The sequence below is a fragment of the Leptopilina boulardi genome, unplaced genomic scaffold, assembly GCF_019393585.1.
Source record: "Leptopilina boulardi isolate dan_hultmark-lab unplaced genomic scaffold, ZJU_Lbou_2.1 LbouV2_362, whole genome shotgun sequence".
Taxonomy (NCBI): Eukaryota; Metazoa; Arthropoda; class Insecta; order Hymenoptera; family Figitidae; genus Leptopilina; species Leptopilina boulardi.
This window is the reverse complement of record NW_026137932.1, coordinates 195,710-219,243: the sequence shown is the minus strand read 5'-3', so window position 1 is coordinate 219,243 and position 23,534 is coordinate 195,710. Positions and strand designations below refer to the sequence as shown.

Sequence of the window (23,534 nt, the reverse complement as noted above, 5' to 3'; positions counted from 1 at the left end):
ACCTACTTCGAAAAAGTCAAAATCTCACCTGGAATCGCACTTCAATTAATTTTTTCTTTTACTCAATTGAAATTAGCTCAAAGCGGAATATCTTATTTTAGTAAATAATTTGGTTTGTCGATTTTCGTTAATTACAAAGACCTGGCCAATCCACGGCGCAATATTAAGGAACTAAGTTTGAACAGCTACAGTGCCGTCATTCTTCAGTGCCCGATAAAAAATTTATTCTAATACCTTTAAACCTTACCTATTTCTATAATTTAATTTAACGCATTTTAATAAAGACTATGAGTTGTTTCTAATAAATTTTTCAAAACAAGTCGATTATATGAACATCCACTTTTAAAATAACTACTTTTTTACTTATTTTAACTCTGTGTGTAATTAATTTTATTCTTTTTAATAAAATTAATAAAAATAATTTCTTTCTTCTTGACATTTTACTTCAAAATTAATTAAATCAACTACAAAGTCTGAAACAACTACAAAATCTCATTCTACCAAATAGATTCTTGGGTCATTCAACTACTTTCTGGTAGTACAATTAATACAATTTTTAAATTTAATAGGAAAATTTTTGTATTACAGAGTGTAGTTAAAAAGGAATTAATGCTAATAGGTTTTGAATTGTAATAAACAAACAAAACGCGCGAAGCGCGTAATAATATCGGAACGCGAAGCGGGACGATTATCCTTCGCGCGCCACGGGGCGCGCTCAAACTAGCGAGCGAAGCGAGCCCCTACGCGCGAAGCGCGTGATGAGAACGTGGCCGCCCCCGCAGGGGGCTGCCAGATTTTTTGAAAGTTATTGCATGATTATTCCATATAAAAATCATTAATTAGAATTTTTAATTTCAACGACGAATCTTTATTTGTCCAAAATTGCAAATGATCGAACAAACAATCGACTTTAAGATTTTGGCGGGAATTTAAAAAAAAATTGACCAATCAAAAATTATTATCAAAGAAAATCGTGATTTAATAAATTTTAAAAATTGTACAGAAAATCTTACTGTCAATTATTTTTTCGTTTATTTGTAATTTTGGACAAATGAAAATTCGAACAAATAAAAATTCTGATATTTAAAAATTCAAATAAAAAAAAAAGTTGTGATTATTTTCTGCAGAGCATTCAGTGCTGTGTGGAGAACATTCGAAGTTTTGAAATTTAATTTTTTGGTTTACACAGTAGCCAGTGCTATGGGAAAAAATACTCATTGCTTTCAGATTTTCTCCGTGTATTGGACTAACAACACACAACGGATTCGACCTAACACTCCAATATGTTAAAATTCAAATAACGGATTTAACATACCGAGCTTCAATACGTTTTTCCCCGATTCTCGCTATCCAACTTTTTTTACAGGGTATTATTTAATTAAATATTTGAAGTAGACAACGTCAGTTACGTACAGACGCACTAACAACGAATGTAAATATATTTCTGTATAATATAATATGATACTGACGTGTGAAAATCTATTGTAGTATTCCAATACGTTAATAAAGATATGAATATTTAATAATTTACTATATTTTTTATTACGTACATCTTACTGTCAATAGCATGTATAAACGATAATCTTTACTTTTATGTACGTAATACAAATGCTTTACAAAGGAATAGTTTCACTCTATTTCAAAGTTAAATTAAAACTACTGAAATATCAATATTGATTCAAGTGAATTGAATTTACGTAATCATAATTTTTTATCAACAAGGGAGAATATCAGTGATTTTTTGAATATATATACAGACACCATCTAAAATGTAATTACATCCAAAATTTTCATTAGTTAATCTCTACACTACTTTTAGAGAAGGTTAATTCTAAAGTATATATATATTTTTTTCTCAATATTGAGTTTAATTAACTTTTAATATTTTATATTTACAGATGTATTACTTCACAATTTTATTTTGCACTTTTTTTGTGCCATTCACTCAATCGCATTATGCTGACAATAGATTTTTATTCAATGATGGTAATTATTTAAGACTGAATAATAAATTTTAATTTTTCAATACAATAAAACTTTTGCACTGCGAAACTCAGTAAAAAATGAGCATAAATAGAAATTAATTTGAAAAATTATTAAATTTATAAATACAACTATCTAGCAATATATTTTCGAGACCATTTTTTTGGTGTATTAAATTAAGATTAAAATTTAAATTTTATCTTCTAGAATCTGACTATGAGGTGGTTCCAATTGGTCATAAAATATCCGACGACAAATTAACAATTCGAATTAAAAGAGATGGAAAGACCAATGATTATAATTTAAATCCTACTGATAGTTTACTTGCTGGCAAAGAAACTAAAGTTTATACTGCCACTAATAATGTTGATCGTAGTTCCGTTGATTATGAAGAAATACAAAATGTATGTATTAACAGTATGAAGATATATGTTAAACTCTCTGTTTACAATCTTCCCTATTGAAAATCCCCACATGGGAAACCACATGGGAAACCACATGGGATCCTATGTCAAAAACTATGTAAAACCCCATTCCCCGTATGGGAAACCATATGGTTTCCCATATAAAAACTCATGGGAAATTGGGACAGGAATTGGCATAGGAAAATATCAAAACGAGGTTCCTCCATGTCATTTCCTATGTCAAATCCCATGTCAAATATCATGTTAAATACTAATTGAGATCCTTTATCACTTTTTTGAAAAATTTTCCCATGTCACACCCCATGTCATTTCCCAAGTAAAAACCTTTATCATTTTTTTGAAAAATTTTCCCATGTCATTTCCCATATCATTTCCCATGTGAAATCCTTTATCATTTTTTTGAAAAATTTTCCCATGTCAAATCCTCTTTCGCCTTATGGTAAATACCCACATGGGAAAGCATATGGGAATCCACATGGGAAATGGAATACGATTTCATGTGCATTCTTCCAAATGATAAAACAAATAGATTTAAGCATAGAAAATCATATAAGATTTCATATAGATTTTGAAATTTCAACCTAAGATTTCACATGGATTTACATATAGGAAACGATATAGGATTTTATTCGGGAATTTTTTAGTTGGCTGCTTTATGCAGGCGGCAGATTACAAAAAAATTAATTATTTGATTAAATATCAAATAATAATACTTCAACTCATCTGAAAATAAAAAAAAGTTTACTTTTCTTCTGCCTTAGACTCTCAGCTTTTATAGTATTCCAGACTGATCTCAACTGTGAGAGAAAATATTTTCACCATCTGGTGGTGAAACAATGAAACTATAATGACGATCAACATCTATATTGAAATTTCCTATGTCATTTCCCATGTGAAATCCTCTTTCATTTATTCGAAAAATTTTCCCATGTCATTTGCCATGTGAAATCCTTTATCGTATTCCATTTCCTCTGTGGATTCCCATATGCTTTCCCATGTGGGTATTTTCGATAGGGCGAAAGAGGATTTGTCATTGGAAAATTTGTCAAAAAAATGATGAAGGATTTCACATGGGAAACGACATGGGAAAATTTTTCGAAAAAATGATAAGATTTCACATGGGAAATGACATGGGAAAATTTTTCGAATAAATGAAAGAGGATTTCACATGGGAAATGACATAGGAAATTTCAATATAGATGTTGATCGTCATTATAGTTTCATTGTTTCACCACCAGATGGTGAAAATATTTTCTCTCACAGTTGAGATCAGTCTGGAATACTATAAAAGCTGAGAGTCTAAGGCAGAAGTAAAGTAAACATTTTTTTTTTCAGATGAGTTGAAGTATTATTATTTGATATTTAATCAAATAATTAATTTTTTTTGTAAACTGCCGCCTGCATAAAGCAGCCAACTAAAAAATTCCCGAATAAAATCCTATATCGTTTCCTATATGTAAATCCATGTGAAATCTTAGGTTGAAATTTCAGAATCTATATGAAATCTTATATGATTTTCTATGCTTAAATCTATTTGTTTTATCCTTTGGAAGAATGCACATGAAATCGTATTCCATTTCCCATGTGGATTCCCATATGCTTTCCCATGTGGGTATTTTCCATAAGGCGAAAGAGGATTTGACATGGGAAAATTTTTCAAAAAAATGATAAAGGATTTCACATGGGAAATGATATGGGAAATGACATGGAAAAATTTTTCAAAAAAATGATAAAGGTTTTTACTTGGAAAATGACATGGGGTTTGACATGGGAAAATTTGTCAAAAAAGTGATAAAGGATCTCAATTAGTATTTAACATGGTATTTAACATGATATTTGACATGGGATTTGACATAGGAAATGAAATGGAGGAACCTCGTTTTGATATTTTCCTATGCCAATTCCTGTCCCAATTTCCCATGAGTTTTTATATGGGAAACCATATGGTTTCCCATACGGGGAATGGGGTTTTACATAGTTTTTGACATAGGATCCCATGTGGTTTCCCATGTGGTTTCCCATGTGGGGATTTGCAATAGGGTTATATATTCTTAAATGTAAAGATATTTTACTGTTTTAAAAAAATGCAACTTAAAAATATAAATATTTCTTGTGTACCGTTAACCGAGGTAATTATACCCATACAATTGCTTTTCTTTACTGAAAATGTCATTAAAATTAAGAATTAAAAAAAATTTTTTTTTTAATTATTGCTTTATGTGATGTTCCTTGTACATTTTTAGAACGAACATAGTTTTTTGCCCATAGGGTCTGTTCACAGAAAGAAACGCAATTCTAAATTTAGAAATAGCTTCTTGGCGTACATTTAAAAATGTTTCTTATTTAATTTATTCTTAATTTAAGAATAAATATAACTCTTAAAATAGGAAAGAATTTTCTTAAATTTAAAAATAATTTTCAAAACTAATTCGTAAATTCAGAAATAGTTTACAAATTAAAATATAGTTTCTAATATAAGAAGTCTTCATTATTTTAAGACTATTGTATTCGAACTTAAGTATTTAATAATTTAATAATAGAATATATGCAAAATATTCTTAAATATGCGGCAAAAAGATATTATTCAATTTTGATTTTTCATTTTTTCTATATAGACGGGTAAGTCAATTTGAAAACTATATAGATTTAAAATAACCAACAAATTGCTTTAAAAAATGTATAAAATGTGGTATGAAAATAACTATTATGATTGTAGGTTTTGCAAAACCTGAACTATACTTTTTATCAAGATAAAAAAACTGGTTCATCTGTAACACAGTTTCGGAATAAACGTGGAATATCTGAATTTGTAAGTATATACTTATTTATTTTATATTGTGCGATACATTTTTTTTCATATTAAATGCATTCAAATTTTTTAAATTCTAAATATTTTAATTTTTAACAGCATGGAATAATCGACAACAATTATGTGATTAAACCATTGCCCAATCATCTTCGTAAACGTCGAGATTTGTTGAAAAAAAATTCTGCAACCTTTGAAAGTGATGCCGAAGGTTTCATAAATACTGATGAACATATAATTTATAAACAAAAATTTAATAATGCTTCACGTAAGTATTTTCTTTACATATAAAAAAATAAATTAAAATTTGGTGTATTTAGATGTAAAGAATTAAAGTAATAGTAAATAATAAGTTTTAATCCTCCAAGTCAGGTAAAAGTAAAATCTCCATTTTTTAACATTACTCGATAGCACAACTATTCTTATTTGAAACTATAAATTTTGATTAAAAGTCTTAAAAAAATTTGAACTAAAAATGTAATATTCGACAATAATCATTTTTATTATTATTCATATTAATATTGATAATTTACGTCTAATTTGTTTAGAATTTCATGCACATAAGCATGTCGATGATGAAATTTTGAAAATTAAAAGTGTGTCCCGAAGAGAAGTTGGAGTGACTCCAAAAATAGTTTATCCGGAAATTATGGTTTTCGTTGATGATTCACTTTTTAAGTAAGTTACCATAACTTTATTCTATTTATTTTGTTCTTGCTTTAAAATATTACTATTTTTATTAAATATAAATTACTTTATTTCACTTTAATTCTAGGCAATGTTTAATAATTTTTTTTAATTATAGTAAAAAATTTAACAAAAACGTGATGAAAGCGGTACAATATATGTTGACTTTCTGGAATAAAGTTGATTCACTATTCAGACAATTTGAAACTCCACAAATTCGCCTCTATATTAGAAAAATAGTAATACTTAAAGTAAGTTTAATACATTGAGAAATAATATTTATTTAAATCAATTGCACGAATATTATGAATATTTATTTTCATAAAATATTATTAATATTTCTCTCAATTAAATGGTATATGTTTTAAATATCGAAATCATTGATTATATCAATACCATTTAATTGCTTTAAATAGAGAATATTTGATTCAGTAATGTACTGAAAATTTTTTCAACAATTAATTGAAATCATTTTTGTACTAAAGGAACCACTACCATTTATTAATGAATCAATCAGGAATTTGCCCGAAGGACAAATGAACATCCAAGACTGTTTACACGGATTTGCTACTTTATTAAGTAAGGAAAAATTCTTTAAACCAAGGATAGATTATGATATAGGTATGTTAATGACTAAAAGAGATTTTAGGGATAAGGAAACTCATAAAGATTATTCTGGTAAGTTTAAATCACATATTTCGGTTTTGCATTACATGTAAATTGAAATGTAAACTACAACAATGCTTTGTTAAAGGTTTAACGTATGTTGGTGAAGTATGCAAAAGTGCTACTACTGAACAGAAATACTTAAGTTCCTCTGTATTTGAAGATTGGTATGATTACCACGCGTTTACTCTTGCTGCTCACGAATTAGGTCATGTGTAAGAATCACAAACTATATTATTTTACTTTTATTTTATCGATATACAGGGTTGAATATTTTTTATTAATTTGTAAAATTTAATGTATTAGACTAAAAGCATAATTTATGTATATTTTTTCCAATAGCTTTGGTTCACATGATGAGTTGGGTAAGAAAGTGAATTGTTCTAGTTCAGACGGTTACCTCATGAGTTATAATCGTTATACTAAAAACAAACTTTTATTTTCCTCATGTACGAAAAAAACTTTCCAATCAGTTTTAAGGTACGTATAAAATTTAAAATATTTACACTTGTAGGGTCAGTTGGGGTAAATGGGGACAAGAGGTTTTGGAGCTTAATTTACAGTTTTAAAATTAAGTTCAACGTCAATATTTTAACCTCAGATCAACTGCAAGAGGTTTTGAGTATTGCCAAGCTTTTATCTTGACAATTGGCAGCAAGATAAAAAAAGTTATCGCTCAATGCAGAAAAACTTGAAAATCAAAGTCAAACTGTTTGAGTATTTTGTCGAGCATTTCAAAGAAAACAGACTTAAAAATCATACCAAATTTTTTTTCTTATTTCTTATGACTCCTATAAAAGAAATTCACTTGAATTTTTGATTTTTGGCAATTTGGTTAATAATGACAAACTGTCCCTATTTATCCTGAGTTTTCAAATTTTTGGGGTAAATGGGGACAGCTTGTCATTATTAACCAAATTAACAAAAATCAAAAATTCAAGTGAATTTCTGTTATGGAAGTCATAAGGAATAAGAAAAAAATTCAGTATGATTTTTAAGTCTGTTTTCTTTGAAATGCGAGAAAAAATACTGAAATGAAAAAAAAAAAATTCAATTGGTTTAACTATTATATATCTACTACAGATTTTTTTCAAGTTTTTTCATCTCTTAATACAGTAATATACTTAAGGAAACTTTTTTCTTAAAACTTTCTTAGAAACTATGCTGTCCCCATTTACCCCGAATTTTATGAATTTTTCTAAATTTTGGGGTAAATGGGGACAAATATTTTCGGGGCAAATATTACATTTTAAAGGAAGAAACTTACGTAATTTGTGAAAAATATCGATTTCGTCCCAATTTACCTCAACTGACCCCATACAGTGAAGATCATTAAGTATGTTATCAAGTATATCATTAAGTATATTAATATCTCGAGTTTATAAATTCCAGTTTTCATAAACACTAATTGTTTAAATTATAAGATTTAGTAAAACTTTAGTTTATTCTTTCTTCTTTGTAATTTTTTATTGTTAGTGCTGGAAATACAGAAAAAAAATGTGATGCATGAATATTCTCTTCATTAGATTTGCCGAAATTTTTGTGGAGTCGAATTAAAAATTATTGAATTTATATTTAGTAGAATTTTAAAAAGTAGATTGTATAATAAGCCCAATTTTTATATCGGAAAAATTTTCATTTAACAAAAGTATTATTCAAAAAATTTCTATACAATCTAATTTTTATTTAATAGAATTTTCATTTAACAGAAATTCTACATAGCTAAATTTTTAAGACAGTCAATTTTTATTTCATCGATACTTTATTTAAACAAAGTTTCACTTATCCCAATTTTCATTACATAGTTAAATAAGTTAAATTGAAATTTTTCGATAATTACATTTTTACATTACTTAATATAAATTCGATAATTTTTAATTTAACACCACAAAAATTGCTGCAAGTCTAATGAAGGAAATATTCATTTCTCCCGAAAAAATAATTGCATATTTTTAAATTTTCTGAGAATTTTTATCACCATTAGATTTTTGAATATTTTTTTGAACCTTACCTATATATTGTATATTTAATAAATTATCTTCTTCTTCAGTAAAGATTTTACGAAATGCATTCGGAATAATCCAGCAGAATATGAAGAGAATTTAAATTCGAATACAGAGGCACCAATTACGAGTGATTCATCAACATCAACGGTAATAAGATTTAATAATTTAGTTTTTATTGTTTTACATCGGGATTTTCATTGGGGATGTTTTTGTTATTTGTGTCGTAAATGTAAATTATATTATTCAGTTAATTTAGAAATAATATTTAAAAAAGAGCAGAGGGAAAAAAAACTGTTGCGAGTTTTAATCGTAACACTTATTTCTGTGTATTTCAGAATTGCGGTAATGTAAAGTGTTCAACTGATGAAACATGCATCAAAGGAAAGTGTACAATTACAAATGAAGCAGAAAATAACATTGACGATGAGTCTTTGCTGAAAGATTTTGCCTTGTGGTTTGAAAAATCCCAAGCTGAAATTTTTAACATTCTTCCAACCTCATAAACCTAATTGAATCCTAACTTAAACCTTTTGGTATTTATTTCTTTCTCTTAACATGACTTTAACATCGCTTTGATTGTTAAATTTTAATCCTAAAATGAACCTTATGAGACTACTTGAATTTTTTAATGTCAGGCAAATAAACTTTTTTTGACCCTATTTCATCCTACTTGACACTTAATTCGTTCTTACTAATATCTATTTAGACCTCAATGGACCTTAAAGCATGTATAGGTGCAATAAAATATAAAACTCCATCAACCTCACAGAAAAAAGTTGGACTCATATTTGTTGCATTTCAAAATGAGTTCATGTTAAATGACATAGAACGTGGCGCCATATGCCTGTCTCATTTTTGATACATAACAAATTGAGTATAAATTTTGTACTCAATTTGAGATTAGGTTTTTTCTGTGGCTTTCACAACAGGAGGGCTCTGGTTATATTAAGATACGAAATTGGAAATAGTATTTACTTAAATACGCAATATTGTGAATTTTTCATTTCAATTTCATTGTTCAAAAAACAGCCTTTTTACCTTTTAGATACTGAGAATTTAACCTTACACTTATTAGAATCAACCTAAGATAGGAGAAAATGAAAGAAAGCTACATAATTTATTTAGGCAGATTGTAGGCTCTTTAGGTCCATTTTTCTATTATAGAATCCTTTATAAAAAATTGTATTTCTCAGAAAGAAGAGAATTCTCGGTTCAAAGTAAGGTACAAATTAGGCTTAAAATTTTGCTAGGGATAAACTTGGAAGTTTTTTTTTTCTTGAGAATTTTTTCTTCGAGTATCTAAGCTAACAAAATCTGGTTTGTTATTGCAATAAATTTTTTGTTTTTCTAATAATTTGAAATTAATGTATGTATATAATTATAATATGTATATAATGTACTAATTTCTATGTAATTAAATTAATTATATGATGTATTTAATAAAAATAATGTAAAAAAATTGAATAATTAATTAATTATATTCCAATCCAAAATTTCAGGAATTTCATTAAAAAGTATTGGAATTATTCAATTCCTGACAATTCCTAGTCTTCTGTCTAATTATTTTAATTACCCCAAGAAGGTATGGGAATAAATAAAATTTTCAATTCCTGACCACACAGCGCTGAAAATTTCCCAAAGATTCATTGAATGTTTAAAGGTTAATTTGGAAGTAGCGTGAATCGCTAGGTTCAGAAAAGATTATTTAAATATTAAAATGTCCGCATGTGAGCAAATGTTTTACGCGAAAGTTGACTAAATATGTAAACTACATTTTCGTTAAAGGTTCAAAATGATAATAGTAATTAAATATTTATTTATATTATTTTTTCTACTTATAATTATATTATTTTATCCTTTATTTCTATACTATCTAATTTTTATTTAGCCTGAATTGTCATTTAACTGAAATTCTAATTAACTAAATTGTTAAGACAGAGATTTTATATTTTACCGATACTTTAATTGAAAAATTTTTTAAAAATGGTAATAAATATTTGAATTTACAACTTGTTTCCAATAAATTTCTATATATAATTGTTTAATTTTTACTGCATTTAGAGAAATGGTATATTTGTCTCCGAGCCTACTAACTCATTTATTTGTTGCAAATATGTTTTATTTCATTGAAATAAAAAATTTATTTGAGCCAAAGAAAACTTTATTTCTGACAAATAAAATTTTTATTTACGTTAAATAAATAAGTTAGTAGGCTCTGAGACAAATATACGTTTATTTAACTCAAATATATTTTATTTGGTTCAAATAAATCATTTCTCTGGGTGTGAGTATCTCTGTGCAATAGTTTTATTGTATTGAAAAATAAAAAATTTTGGGTGATTTTTCAAATGAAAATGTTATTTAAAAATTATATAGATATCAGATCAAAATAGAATTAAATGATTTTTTTTTGTTTTGTTTAAATTTGAAAGTATTCGAAATTTATGAAAATTATTAAAACTAATGTTACTTAATAATTAGCGTTGAATTTTATTTGTAAAAAATTTTCAAGTAAATCCATTCTAGATAAATATTTCAATATATCCAAAAATATTATTATTATTTACACTATCTATTGATAATATGACGTACGCAATAAAAAAAATATTCATAATTATTTTATCTTATTAAAATATTAGAATATTTTGATAAATAATATATAGTTGAATGATATTGGTAAAATATATGAAAACATATTGTCGAATATAATGAAAATAAAATTATACACGTGTTACTATTTTTTGAAAGTTATTGCATGATTATTCCATATAAAAATCATTAATTAGAATTTTTAATTTCAACGACGAATCTTCATTTGTCCAAAATTGCAAATGATCGAACAAACAATCGACGGTAAGATTTTGGCGGGAATTTAAAAAAAAATTGACCAATCAAAAATTATTATCAAAGAAAATCGTGATTTAATAAATTTTAAAAATTGTACCGAAAATCTTACTGTCAATTATTTTTTCGTTTGTTTGTAATTTTGGACAAATGAAAATTTGAACAAATAAAAATTCTGACATTTAAAAATTCAAATAACTTCAAAATTCTTTTAAATTAGAATTACTTGAAATAAAAAGTTGTATCAAGAGGAATTCTTTAAAATAAAATTTTGCCAAAATAAATTTTTTTTTTACTTTATTCGAATTTTTATTTGTTGTAATTAATTTTTGACAAAATTAACCTGAAAAACGATTTTTTATTTTGAACAATTTTTACATAATCAAACATTCATTTATAGTGAACAAAAATTGCATCATTTTTTAGAAAAAATTTGTAATAGCGATGTGGAAATTCTGTCGAATAATAAATGGAAAAATGAAAATTCTATGTAATGAACATTTTATACTATCCAGTATGTATATATATATATATATATATATATATATATTAAATACTTGAAGTGGAGTCAGTTACAAATATATTTTTCTGTAAAATATATAATAATGACGTGTGAAAATCTATTGTTGTATTCCAATACTTTTAATAAAAATATGAATATTTAATTATATACTATTTTTTTTATTACGTACATCTTACTTTCAATACGAAGTATATAAACAATAATTTTTACGTTTAAGTATCCGTTATACAAATTATTTATAAGATAACGTTTAATTTTTATAATTTTTTATCGAAACTATTTCAATATCAATATTAATTCAAGTGAATTAAATTTAATTTTAAATTTAAATATTTTTTTAATTAAATTTACCTATGCATATTTTTTTATCAACAGGGAAAATATTTAAAAAAATTTGAGTATATATACAGACATCATCTAAAATAAAATTACTTGAAAAATTTTTCATCATTAAATCTCTATATTAGTTTTGAAATAGGGTAAGATATATTTTAATTATTTTCTTTAATTTTGGTCAATTATTTATAATTTTTTAAAACTCAAAAATAAACATTTAATCAATTAATAATCGAATAATAAATGGTTTTAAAAACATCTAACATTATCATCCCTTAAAAAATCTTAGAAATAAATTCATTTTGAGAAATTTTTATAAACTGCACATTAAAACTCTATGTACTAGCAACATCTAGATTTTCAGGACATCCTTGGGAAAAGGAATAGAATTTCAATTTCCATAACAGATATATACCTAATTATAGGAAATTCTAAAATATCTGATACTGTGTGAATATTTTTTTCTCAATATTGCGTTTAATTAATTTAAAAAATTTTTTTATTTACAGATGTATTACTTCACAATTTTATTTTGTACTCTTTTTGTGCCCATTACTCAATCGTTCAATGTCGACGATAGATTTTTAAACGATGGTAATTATATTAGATTGAATAATAAATTTTAATTTTTCAATACAATAAAAAATTTGCACTGAAACACTCAGTAAAAAATAAGCGTAAATAGAAATTAATTGGAAAAATTATTAAATTTATAAATACATATAACTGCCTATAGCTATATAATTTTGAGACCATTTTTTTGGTGTATTAAATTAAGATTAAAATTTAAATTCTATCTTCTAGAATCTGATTATGAGGTGGTGCCAATTCATCATAAAATATCCGATGACAAATTAACAATTCGAATTAAAAGAGATGGGAAAGACAATGATTATTATTTAAATCCAACTGATAGTTTACTTGCAGGCACAGAAACGAAAGTTTATACTGCCTCTAATAATGTTGATTGGAGATCCGTTGATTTTGTAGAAATACCAAATGTATGTATTAACATTATGAAGATATACGATAAATTCTCTATTTACATTATTATATAGGGTAACTGCACCAGTGGTGGATCAGTTAAGCCCCTTAACTTTCTTATTTTGACTTTGAAGTTCTGTATAGGTTGTTTTTAGACAAATTCGAGGTTATTCTTTATAGTATTATGGACCAGATAGTTCCAATAGACATTTCCTTCAAGGTTAGACTTAATTTTGACACCTACGTTTACTTTAATGCTCCATCAAAGATAATTTGTCAATGATCCTATTCTGGATAACTGTTTGCACCAGTCGTGGTTATAGATTGCTCCAGTGGTGGATCACTTAAAAAATCATACTAAAAAACATTGCATTTTAAAATTACGAGACTGAGACGTTTTGCAACTTTTATAAGGCTTTACGGACAGATTTTCAAATTCATTTTCCTATCCATATCCCCTCCTATTTCATTTCTATAGGTATAATGTGACTAAATATTATTTAATCATCTTTTTATTAGAATTTTTGGTAATAAATAAATAGAAACTCTTAAAGCTTCAGTTTCAATGATAAATAACATTTATTAATTCTGGGTATTTTAATTCAACAAAAATTTAACAATATGAAATCAGGGGGTCGATTACGTAACTTTCCCACATCCCACTTCCCACATTTTACATCCCACTTCTCACTTCCCACATTTTACATCCCACTTCCCACATCTCACTTCCCACATTTTACATCCCACATCCCACATCTCACTTCCTACATTTTACATCCCACTTCTCAATTCCTACATCCCATTTCCCACATCTCACTTTCCACATTTTACATCCCACTTCTCACTTCCCACATTTTACATCCCACATCTCACTTCCCACATTTTACATCCCACATCCCACATCTCACTTCCTACATTTTACATCCCACTTCTCAATTCCTACATCCCATTTCCCACATCTCACTTCCCACATTTTACATCCCACTTCTCACTTCCCACATTTTACATACCACTTCCCACATCCAACATCTTGTGGGAAATGGGAGAGATGTGAGAAGTGGGATATAAAAGGTGGGAAGCGTGATAAGAAAAGTGTAATGTACAATGTGAGATGTGAAGTGTGAAAAGTGAAATGTGAGAAGTGGGATGTGAAATGTGGGAAGTGAGATGTGGAATGTGAAATATGGGAAGTGGGAAGTGGATATGAAATATGGGAAGTAAGAAGTGAGATGTGAAATATGGGAAGTGGGATGTGGGATGTGGTATGTGAAATATGGGAAGTGGGAAGTGGATATGAAATATGGGAAGTAAGAAGTGAGATGTGAAATATGGGAAGTGGGATGTGGTATGTGAAATATGGGAAGTGGGAAGTGGATATGAAATATGGGAAGTAAGAAGTGAGATGTGAAATATGGGAAGTGAGATATGAAATATGGGAAGTGAGATGTGGGAAATGGGATGTGGGAATTGAGAAGTGGAATGTAAAATGTAGGAAGTGAGATGTGGGATGTGGGATGTAAAATGTGGGAAGTGAGATGTGGGATGTGGGATGTGGGAAGTGGTAAAGTTACGTAATCGACCCCCAGGTGTTATTAATTAATAAACATTTGAATTAGTGTTAACTAAAATTTAACTCATAAAATTTTCAATAAAACAATGCGTCAACAGGCGAAAAGTAGGACTGATCCACCACTAGATTTTGTTACTTTTTTGGTTGCAGTCGTGGATCACCCCAAAACAATGGACACGCGCTACTTACAGACGTAAATATTGTTCTCAGGGCTCTATGGGGATGAAACGAAATGCCTCCTATTGTGAAAAGAATTAAAAATTGTCCTAAAATGGCTCCAAAGCTTTCTATTCCAAAATATACTCTTAACTTACATGTTAAGGAAAACTCTTGTTTTCTGTCACCACTTTAGTAATTGTTGTCCTGCTTTCTTCGCGATGAATTTAAAAATTTTTTTAAATTGTAATATTGATCTGTATTACTTTCTTAACAATTACCGACACTTTCGGTTCATTTACTTACAAACGTGTAAACACAAATGACCATTTTTCTCGCAGTTGATCCACCACTGGTGCATGATCCACCACTGGTGCAGTTACCCTATTCTTAATTGCAAAGAAATACTAATTTAAAAAAAAAAATGCAATTCAAAAATATAAATATTTTTTGTACATATTATTCTTAAGGGCATGTCAAAGTCGAAGTAATTTTTAAATAGAGCCTCAATGGGAAAATCGCATCGACTTTGACTTGCCCTTAATGTAATAATTAAAGAAGTTTTAAAATAGGAAAGAAATTTTAAAGTCAATAATAATTTTGAAATTAAGAATAGGTCCTAGTAAGGCAGCACCACCTATATGGAAACTAAAATTTTGGAAAATTATTTACAGTATTTACTTGAAAGCAAGACAATAAAATACTTTTTCCTTTAGGATAATTGATTATTGTCAAGAAATATACCAGCTAAAACTTTTTTTGAGTTAAAATAATGAAAAAAAATTAATGACGATAAATTAAATATGAGCCTATTTTTTACGAAAACTTTTAAGATATTTTCTCGGAAATAACAAAAAAGAATGCAATTTTCATTTGGAGAATTAATAGACACTAAAAAATATACCAGCTAAGATTCACCAATCACGAAAATAACAAAAAAAAACTTTTTTTTTAACATAACATATCGACACTATTTTTACTGATTTTGACAGCCATTTAGTAGATAATAAATGTCACAAGTTATTTCATGATTCTGCCAACAGGAGGAGATTGGCGCTTTTGCTAACAAATGCAAATATATTATTTGCCAAATGGCTGTCAAAATCAATAAAAATAGTGTCGATATGTTATGTTAAAAAAAAAGTTTTTTTTTGTTATTTTCGTAATTGGTGAATCTTAGCTGGTATAGTTTTTAGTGCTTATTAATTCTTCAAATGAAAATTGCATTCTTTTTTGTTATTTCCGAGAAAATATCTTAAAAGTTTTCGTAAAAAAATATGCTTATATTTAATTTATCGTCATTAATTTTTTTTTCATTATTTTAACTCAAAAAAAGTTTTGGTTCGTATATTTCTTGACAATAATCAGTTATCATAAAGGAAAAAGTATTGTTTTGTCTTGCTTTCAAATAAATACTATAAATAATTTTCCAAAATTTTAGTTTCGATATAGGTGGTGCTGTCTTACTAGGACCTACCATTAAGAAATAATTCTTAAATTCAAAAGTAATTTCTAAATCAAGAAATAGTTTTTTAATTAAGAAATAGTTCTTAATTTAAAAAGTCATTCTAATTTTAATAGTATATTATATTCGAATTTTAAAAATAAAATATGCTGATGCGCCAATTACTGCGATTTTAAAAAATTAGTGAAATTTAGTAATTGAGAACATAAAACTGTTTTAAAATTACTTTAAAACTTATTCCAAATGATATTTGATATTATATCCACTAATGATGCATATTTCGATTTTTATCAAATTATTTATTCAAGTTACAATTGAACCTATCACAGTAATTAGAGCATGCGTATATATTTTTCTCATGCTGCTATTACTGTGGTCTATCCAATCAACCTAACCTCTAAATCAACACTTTTAGCGTTGCAGTAATTGGTGCACACCATTCGCAGTAATTCATGCAAAATTGCAGTAATACCAGCATATGCCATTTTTAAAAAAGTTAATATTTTTAATAATATTTTTGTTATTTCTTCAAGTTTAAAGTATCGTTTCTATTTTAATAGACACTAATAGTGATTTAACAAATAGAATTAAATCATTATTTCATTTACACTTTTAGTATTTTATCATTAAAGTCGGTCTTGGGTTGTAAACCACAGTAATTGGGACATTTACCCTATATATTAACGAACAACAACACACTGTTAAACATAGAACTTCAACATTACACTAAAAAAATTAAATTTATATATAGTTTTAATCTCCAAAAGTGCGAATGTTTTTATTTCGCATTATACCTTTAAGTTTTTTGTCCAACCAAACATTCACACTTTTTTGAGATTAAAAATATATTATTTCAATCTTTTTTTGTTTAAAGTTAGAATCCGATTTCTAACAACGCAAATTTCTCTAAAAAAAATGTATAAGGTATTAAAAAACTATTATAATTATAGATTATGCAAAATATCATCCATAAATTTTATCAAGATCAAAAAACAGGTTCATCTGTTACACACTTTAGAAATAAACGTGGAATATCTGAATTTGTAAGTATATATACTTATTTATTTTATATTGTGCGATAAATTTTTTCATATTAAATGATTTCTATTTTTTAAATTCTAAATAAAATTTTAATTTTTAACAGCATGGAATTATCGACAATAATTATGTGATTCAACCATTGCCCAATCATCTTCGTAAACGTCGAGATTTGACGAAAAAAAATTCTGCAACCCTTGAAAGTGATGCCGAAGGTTTCATAAATACTGATGAACATATAATTTATAAACAAACATTTAATAATGCTTCCCGTAAGTATTTTCGTTACATATAAAAAAGTTAATTAAAATTGGATGTGTTTAAATGTAAAGAATTAAAATAATAGTAAATAATAATTATCAATCCTCCAAGTCTGGTATAAGTAAAAATCTTCACTTTTTAACATTATTTTATAGCATGCGGCTATTCTTATCCGAAACTATAAATTTTTTTAGAAAAATAAATAATTTATAGAAAAATCGCACATAAATTAACTTTTAACGTAAATTTGAGAAAAGGTAAAATAACGAATTCTGTAATATCACAGTATTAATAATGATCCAAGTGCGAAAACCAAAACGGCCCAATATTGTCAAATCGGGCACCAAGTCTTGGCAGACAATGTACTGGGCTGTATCTTGTGGTGTTAACTGCGGTTGGACGTCGGCAGCCAAATATAAGACGTCATTACTGGGCCAATCTTGGCTGCCATTAGTGGACCAGTATTGTCAAAGTTTAAAAAATTATAAATATTAATTAATTAACTAATTAATTCATTATACATTTATAATATCACCGTCCGACACGATTTTTCACACACGAAAAAATCAATGATTTTCAGAAACTAGGACCAAAAAAAAGATACCCGTGTCTGGCCGTTTTGCTAGATCAGGTCATTTTATGCTTTTAGGGGTAAAAACAACCCTTAAATGAAAGGTGATAGGAAATCATGTACAAATTAATAATTTTTTATGTAACCTGGTATCTCGGCGTTTTCCGGGTCGCTGATTACGAATCTGATGTCAGATTTTCAAAATTCAAAATGGCGGATCCAATATGGCGGTCGAAATTTATAAAAATTCACCAATTCATTTGATAGTTGTTACTTAGGGGTTTTTGGGGTCGCTGAGTACGAATTCGATGTCGGGTTTTCAAAATTCAAAATGGCGGATCGAATATGGTGGTCGAAATTTATAAATGTTATTAGTTTTTTATAAAACTTCGTATCTCTGGGTTTTTGGGGTCGCTGAGTACGAATCTGATTGTTGATTTTTAAAATTCAATATGGCAGACTCAATATGACGGTTGAAATTTATAAAAATTGTTAATTTTTTTATAAAACTTGGTATCTAAGGGCTTTCGGCGTCTCTAAGTACGAAAGTGATGTCAGATAAGAATAATAAAAACGCCAAATCTAATAAAGGAGAAGATCACAAATCTGAAAAATAATTTGGAAAATTTAAATGTTCGATCAATTTTTTGTTAAAATTTGCAAGCCAACATTTTAAAATTTTTATTTTAAGTGATTTTTAATCTGAAAATTCGTATATTTATTAACTAAGTTTCTATTAGAATTAATAAATTCAAAAGGTTATAATCAAAATTTATTAAACAAATATAATGCAATTAAATAAAATTAATAGAAACATTTCATAACAACTCTTGTATTACGTTTGTGTAAATTTTAGACGCTTATTTTTACGATTTAAAGATTCGACCATCATATTGGATTCGCTATTTTGAATTTTTAAAACCCGACATCAAATGTGTAATCAGCAACCCCAAAAACCTTCAAGTAACAAGTTTCAAGTGAATTCGACGAACTTTTATAAATTTTCAAACGCCATATTGAATCTGCCATTTTGAATTTTAAAAATCTGACTTCAGATTCGTACTTAGCGAGCCCAAAAACCCCTAGATACCAAGTTTTACAAAAAATAATTAATATTTATAAATTTCGACCGCCATATTGGTTCCGCCAATTTGAATTTCTGCGTATTTCTGGCAATTTTTACTCAAGAAATAGTGAAATTCACTCAAAAAATAGTAAAATTTACTACTGAAATAGTAAAAATTATTTCCAAAATAGTAAATTTAACTATATTTCTGGAGTAAAAATTTACAGAAATGCACAGAAACTGCGGACAGTTCAGATTTTACTTTTAAAATATAGTAAAAGTTACTTTTATTCATTTTTCCATATTTTTCTTTGTGCAATGATATTTTTTATTATTATTGATATTGTTATTTATAATTTACGTCTAATTTGTTTAGAACTTGATGCATCTAAAATGGTCGATGATGAAATTATGAAAATTAAAAGTGTATCCCGAAGAGAAGTTGGAGTGACTCCAAAAATAGTTTATCCGGAAATTATGGTTTTCGTTGATGATATACTTTTTAAGTAAGTTGGAATAACTTTATTCTACTTATTTTGTTTCTTTTTTTTTTTAAAAAACTACTATTTTATTAAATATAAATTACTTTATTTCACTTTAATTCTATAATTATTATTAATTATTTTTAATTTTAATTGCAGTAAATTTAATCAAGACGTGATGGAAGCGGTACAATATACTTTGAGTTTTTGGAATGCAGTTGATTTAAGATACAGAGAATTTGATGATCCACAGATTCGTCTCTATATTAGAAAAATAGTATTAGTTAAAGTATGTTGTTTATATTGAAAAATTATATTTATTTAAATTAATTATTGCTGGCGGTTTTAATATTACACACTTACAAATTATAACATTAAAACCCTACTCGTAAAATTCTACGCACAGTTAAATTGCACAAATTTAATTTAGAATAGAAAAAAAAAATTTTGTTAACCTTTACATAATGAAATTAAACAAAATTGAACTCTACACAAATAAATAATTAATATTTCTCTCAATTAAATAGTATTTGGTTTAAATACCAAAATCATTGATTTTAAATACAATTTAATTAAGTGAGATAGAAAATATTTTAATTAGTAATGTACTGAAAATTTTCTATAATATAATTAATTGAAAATATTTTTTTACTAAAGGAACCACTACCATTCATTAATAAAGCAATTTACGGTTTTCCCAAAGGAGCTATATATGGTTCCGGAAGTTTAAAAGAATTTGCTTTATATTTATATAAGGAACAATTCTTTCAACCAACTATAGATTATGATGCAGCTGTGTTGATGACTGGAAGAGATATGATGGATTTACAAGGCAATAAGGGAACAGCTGGTAAGTTTAAATCTTATATTTTGGTTTTGTATTACATATGTAAATTGAAATGTAATCTAAAAAAATGCTTTCTTAAAGGTATTGCCTTTGAAGCTGGAGTGTGCAGGGAAAGTACATATCAGGGATATTTTGGTACCGGTGTAGTTGAAGATAGTAATGGTTATGGAGGGATTATTGCTGCTGCTCACGAATTAGGTCATCTGTAAGTTACGCAAACTATGTTTACTTTTTATTTATATACTGGGTTAAAAATTTTTTTTTTTTGTTAATTTGTAAAATTTAATGAAATTAAAACTAAAAGATTAATTTATGTTTAATTTTTTCATTAGCTTTGGTGCGCCTCATGATGAGGAAGATTCAATGTTTCATCAAAATGGTGCATTGCATTGTCCTAAGGAAGATGGTTACATCATGAGTTATAATCGTTATAATAAAAACAGAATTTTATTTTCCCCATGTTCGAAAAATGTTATTCGAACTGTTTTAAGGTATGTGGAAAATTTTAAACATTTACACTTGTATTTAGTGAAAACCATTTATGCCAAATATAATAAATTATATTTTTCTTCAGTCAAAATTTTGCAAAATGCGTTCAGAATAATCCAGCAGAATATGTAAATAACATACAAGTATCAAGAATTTTACCTGGTGAAATAATGACTTTAGATCAACAATGCAAAAATGATGGATACATAAGAAATGATAATGTAAGGTCCTTTAACATAGCACTTACAATTAATACTATCGTTATCATTACCTATTTTTTTTATTACTATTGTTTATTTTTAGGCAAGAACAACTTGTTTAGAGCTACACTGTATCTCAGCGGAATATTCTTACAGTTATTATCATATTACATCTAGTATGCCTCCTGCGGAGGGATCTAAATGTGGTGAAGGGAAGGTAATTAAAATTATGTATTAATTTGTCCTGTAAAATTTCATAAATCAAATTTGGTGATTCTCAATATTTGTGCAATAGAATATTATTAATTGATTGTTTATAATTTTATTATTCAGTACTGCATATCAGGAGAGTGTGTACAGAAACCTAATAATTTGGGACAAAATTCAAATTCTCAATTGCCACACAAGCAAAGCACAACAAAAGCACCGTTCACTACTAAAGCGCCACCAAAAATAAATTACACACCAATACCATACAAGCCAATTACTTCAAGAGCGCCAACTTTTCCAAGAGGACCAATCAGTACAAAGGCACCAATTACGACACATTCCACAACATCCACGGTAATGAGATTCAGTTATTATTTTGTTTCCTTTAATTTTTATTCAAGTGCAAATCCCTTTTCAAAACATGATTTTTTTCAACTCAATTCTAAATTTGTATATTTGGAGATAAAAAAGATTTAAAAAAAAAAAAACAGAGAAGAACACTCTTTTTAGAACTTAGGCGTTTATAATTAACAAAGTCAATTTATTGCCGTTTAATTCATAAAAGTTGATATTTAAAGATTCTGTTAAATTTTATAAAAATAGTGAAGAAATTTATTTTGTTTATTTCAGAAATGCGTTAATGGAAAGTGTACAACTGAAACATGCATCAATGGAAAGTGTACAATTAAGGATGCAGGAAATAACAATGGTATGGTGATAAACACATCATACCCAGTGTTTAGGCTAATAAATTTTCCTTTTTGGAAAATATATTAACATTGGAAAAAAATTTTTTATTTAAGTATATAAACTAACAAATCTGGTTTGTAATTATTTTTTTGTTCTAATAATTCGAAATTAATATAGATGAATATATAATTAGTATTAATATACTTATTTCTATGTAATTAAATTAATTATTGTATTTAATGAAGATAATGTAAAAATTGAATAATTGATTAGTTATATTTCAACCCATATAATATTTTTGATATACGTTTGTAAACCGACCTTTATACATTCAGCACTTTTTATATGAACCTTGGCTTGATACCGTTTTGATTCTCAATACTAAATCTATTTTTCATTTACCTTTCTAACCTACAAAATTGAAACACAGGGGCTGTTCACAAATTACGTAACGCTTCTAGGGGGGAGGGGGGGGTCAAGCTATTTGTTACGGTCAGCCAAAAAAATGGCGCTAATGTATGTAACTGTGCGTTACATGGGGGGAGGGGGGGGGTTGAAATTTCCCAAAAAAAACGTTACGTATTTTTTGAACAGCCCCACATATCAAACATGTGTTTCAAAAAAAGTTTTATTTTTAATTTATAATTTTTTCAACTTAACATATATAATATTTTTTTCAATTCAATTTTCAAAATTAATTAAAGGTACATGTTTCATAATTATACAAAAAATAATTTAAGTAATAGCTGCTTCTTACAGTTTTACATTTTTACAGATGATTAAAATTATTATAACAAAATTAAAAAAACTCATTATGTATATTAACTAAAATGAAACAGACGTGACAATGTCGGTATATATTCTTCATAAAAAGAGCTTTAATCTTCGTTTGAAAAAATTCTAAAAAAGATTTATCTTTGCAGAAATGTATCTGATGAGGACACAGAATTCTGTATCGCAACGCGTCATGACAATTATTGCAATAAACTAAAAGCCATTTAGGCCAAAAATGACAAAAACATCTTTTAATTTATATAATATTAAAAGTTTCATTAAAAAGTATTGGAATTATTTAATTCCTATATTCCTCTTCTGTCAACTTCTTTTAATTCCCCAAGACGGTTTAATGAAATTGCAGAAATCGACACCAAAATCATTCATTTAATCCTGCATAGAAAATTTTTTATTCCAACGTTGGTGTCGCTGATTACGAATCCAAGGTCCGTTTT

At 27.1% G+C, this 23,534-nt stretch overlaps 1 protein-coding gene across 1 annotated transcript; it reads left to right on the top strand.

The window, feature by feature from the left end:
* Positions 1-1,802: 1,802 nt before the first annotated feature.
* Positions 1,803-22,570, top strand: LOC127286500 (A disintegrin and metalloproteinase with thrombospondin motifs adt-2-like). Its single transcript, XM_051312945.1, has 14 exons — positions 1,803-1,824; positions 1,899-1,986; positions 2,191-2,387; positions 5,125-5,217; positions 17,596-17,761; positions 19,764-19,893; positions 20,029-20,158; positions 20,527-20,719; positions 20,798-20,921; positions 21,049-21,207; positions 21,291-21,426; positions 21,509-21,622; positions 21,739-21,969; positions 22,246-22,570. The coding sequence occupies exons 2-14, from the start codon at positions 1,899-1,901 to the stop codon at positions 22,390-22,392; spliced, it is 1,908 nt and encodes a 635-aa protein (XP_051168902.1). The 5' UTR covers positions 1,803-1,824; the 3' UTR covers positions 22,393-22,570.
* Positions 22,571-23,534: the final 964 nt, after the last annotated feature.

What these genes read in the sequence shown, in the direction of transcription:
- LOC127286500 (XM_051312945.1), top strand. Translation starts at nt 1,899, where the DNA reads ATGTATTACTTCACAATTTTATTTTGCACTTTTTTTGTGCCATTCACT. An exon ending in GTTATTCGAACTGTTTTAAG is followed by an intron (nt 21,208 to 21,290) that starts GTATGTGGAAAA and finishes ATTTTTCTTCAG; the next exon opens with TCAAAATTTTGCAAAATGCG. An exon ending in CACATTCCACAACATCCACG is followed by an intron (nt 21,970 to 22,245) that starts GTAATGAGATTC and finishes TGTTTATTTCAG; the next exon opens with AAATGCGTTAATGGAAAGTG.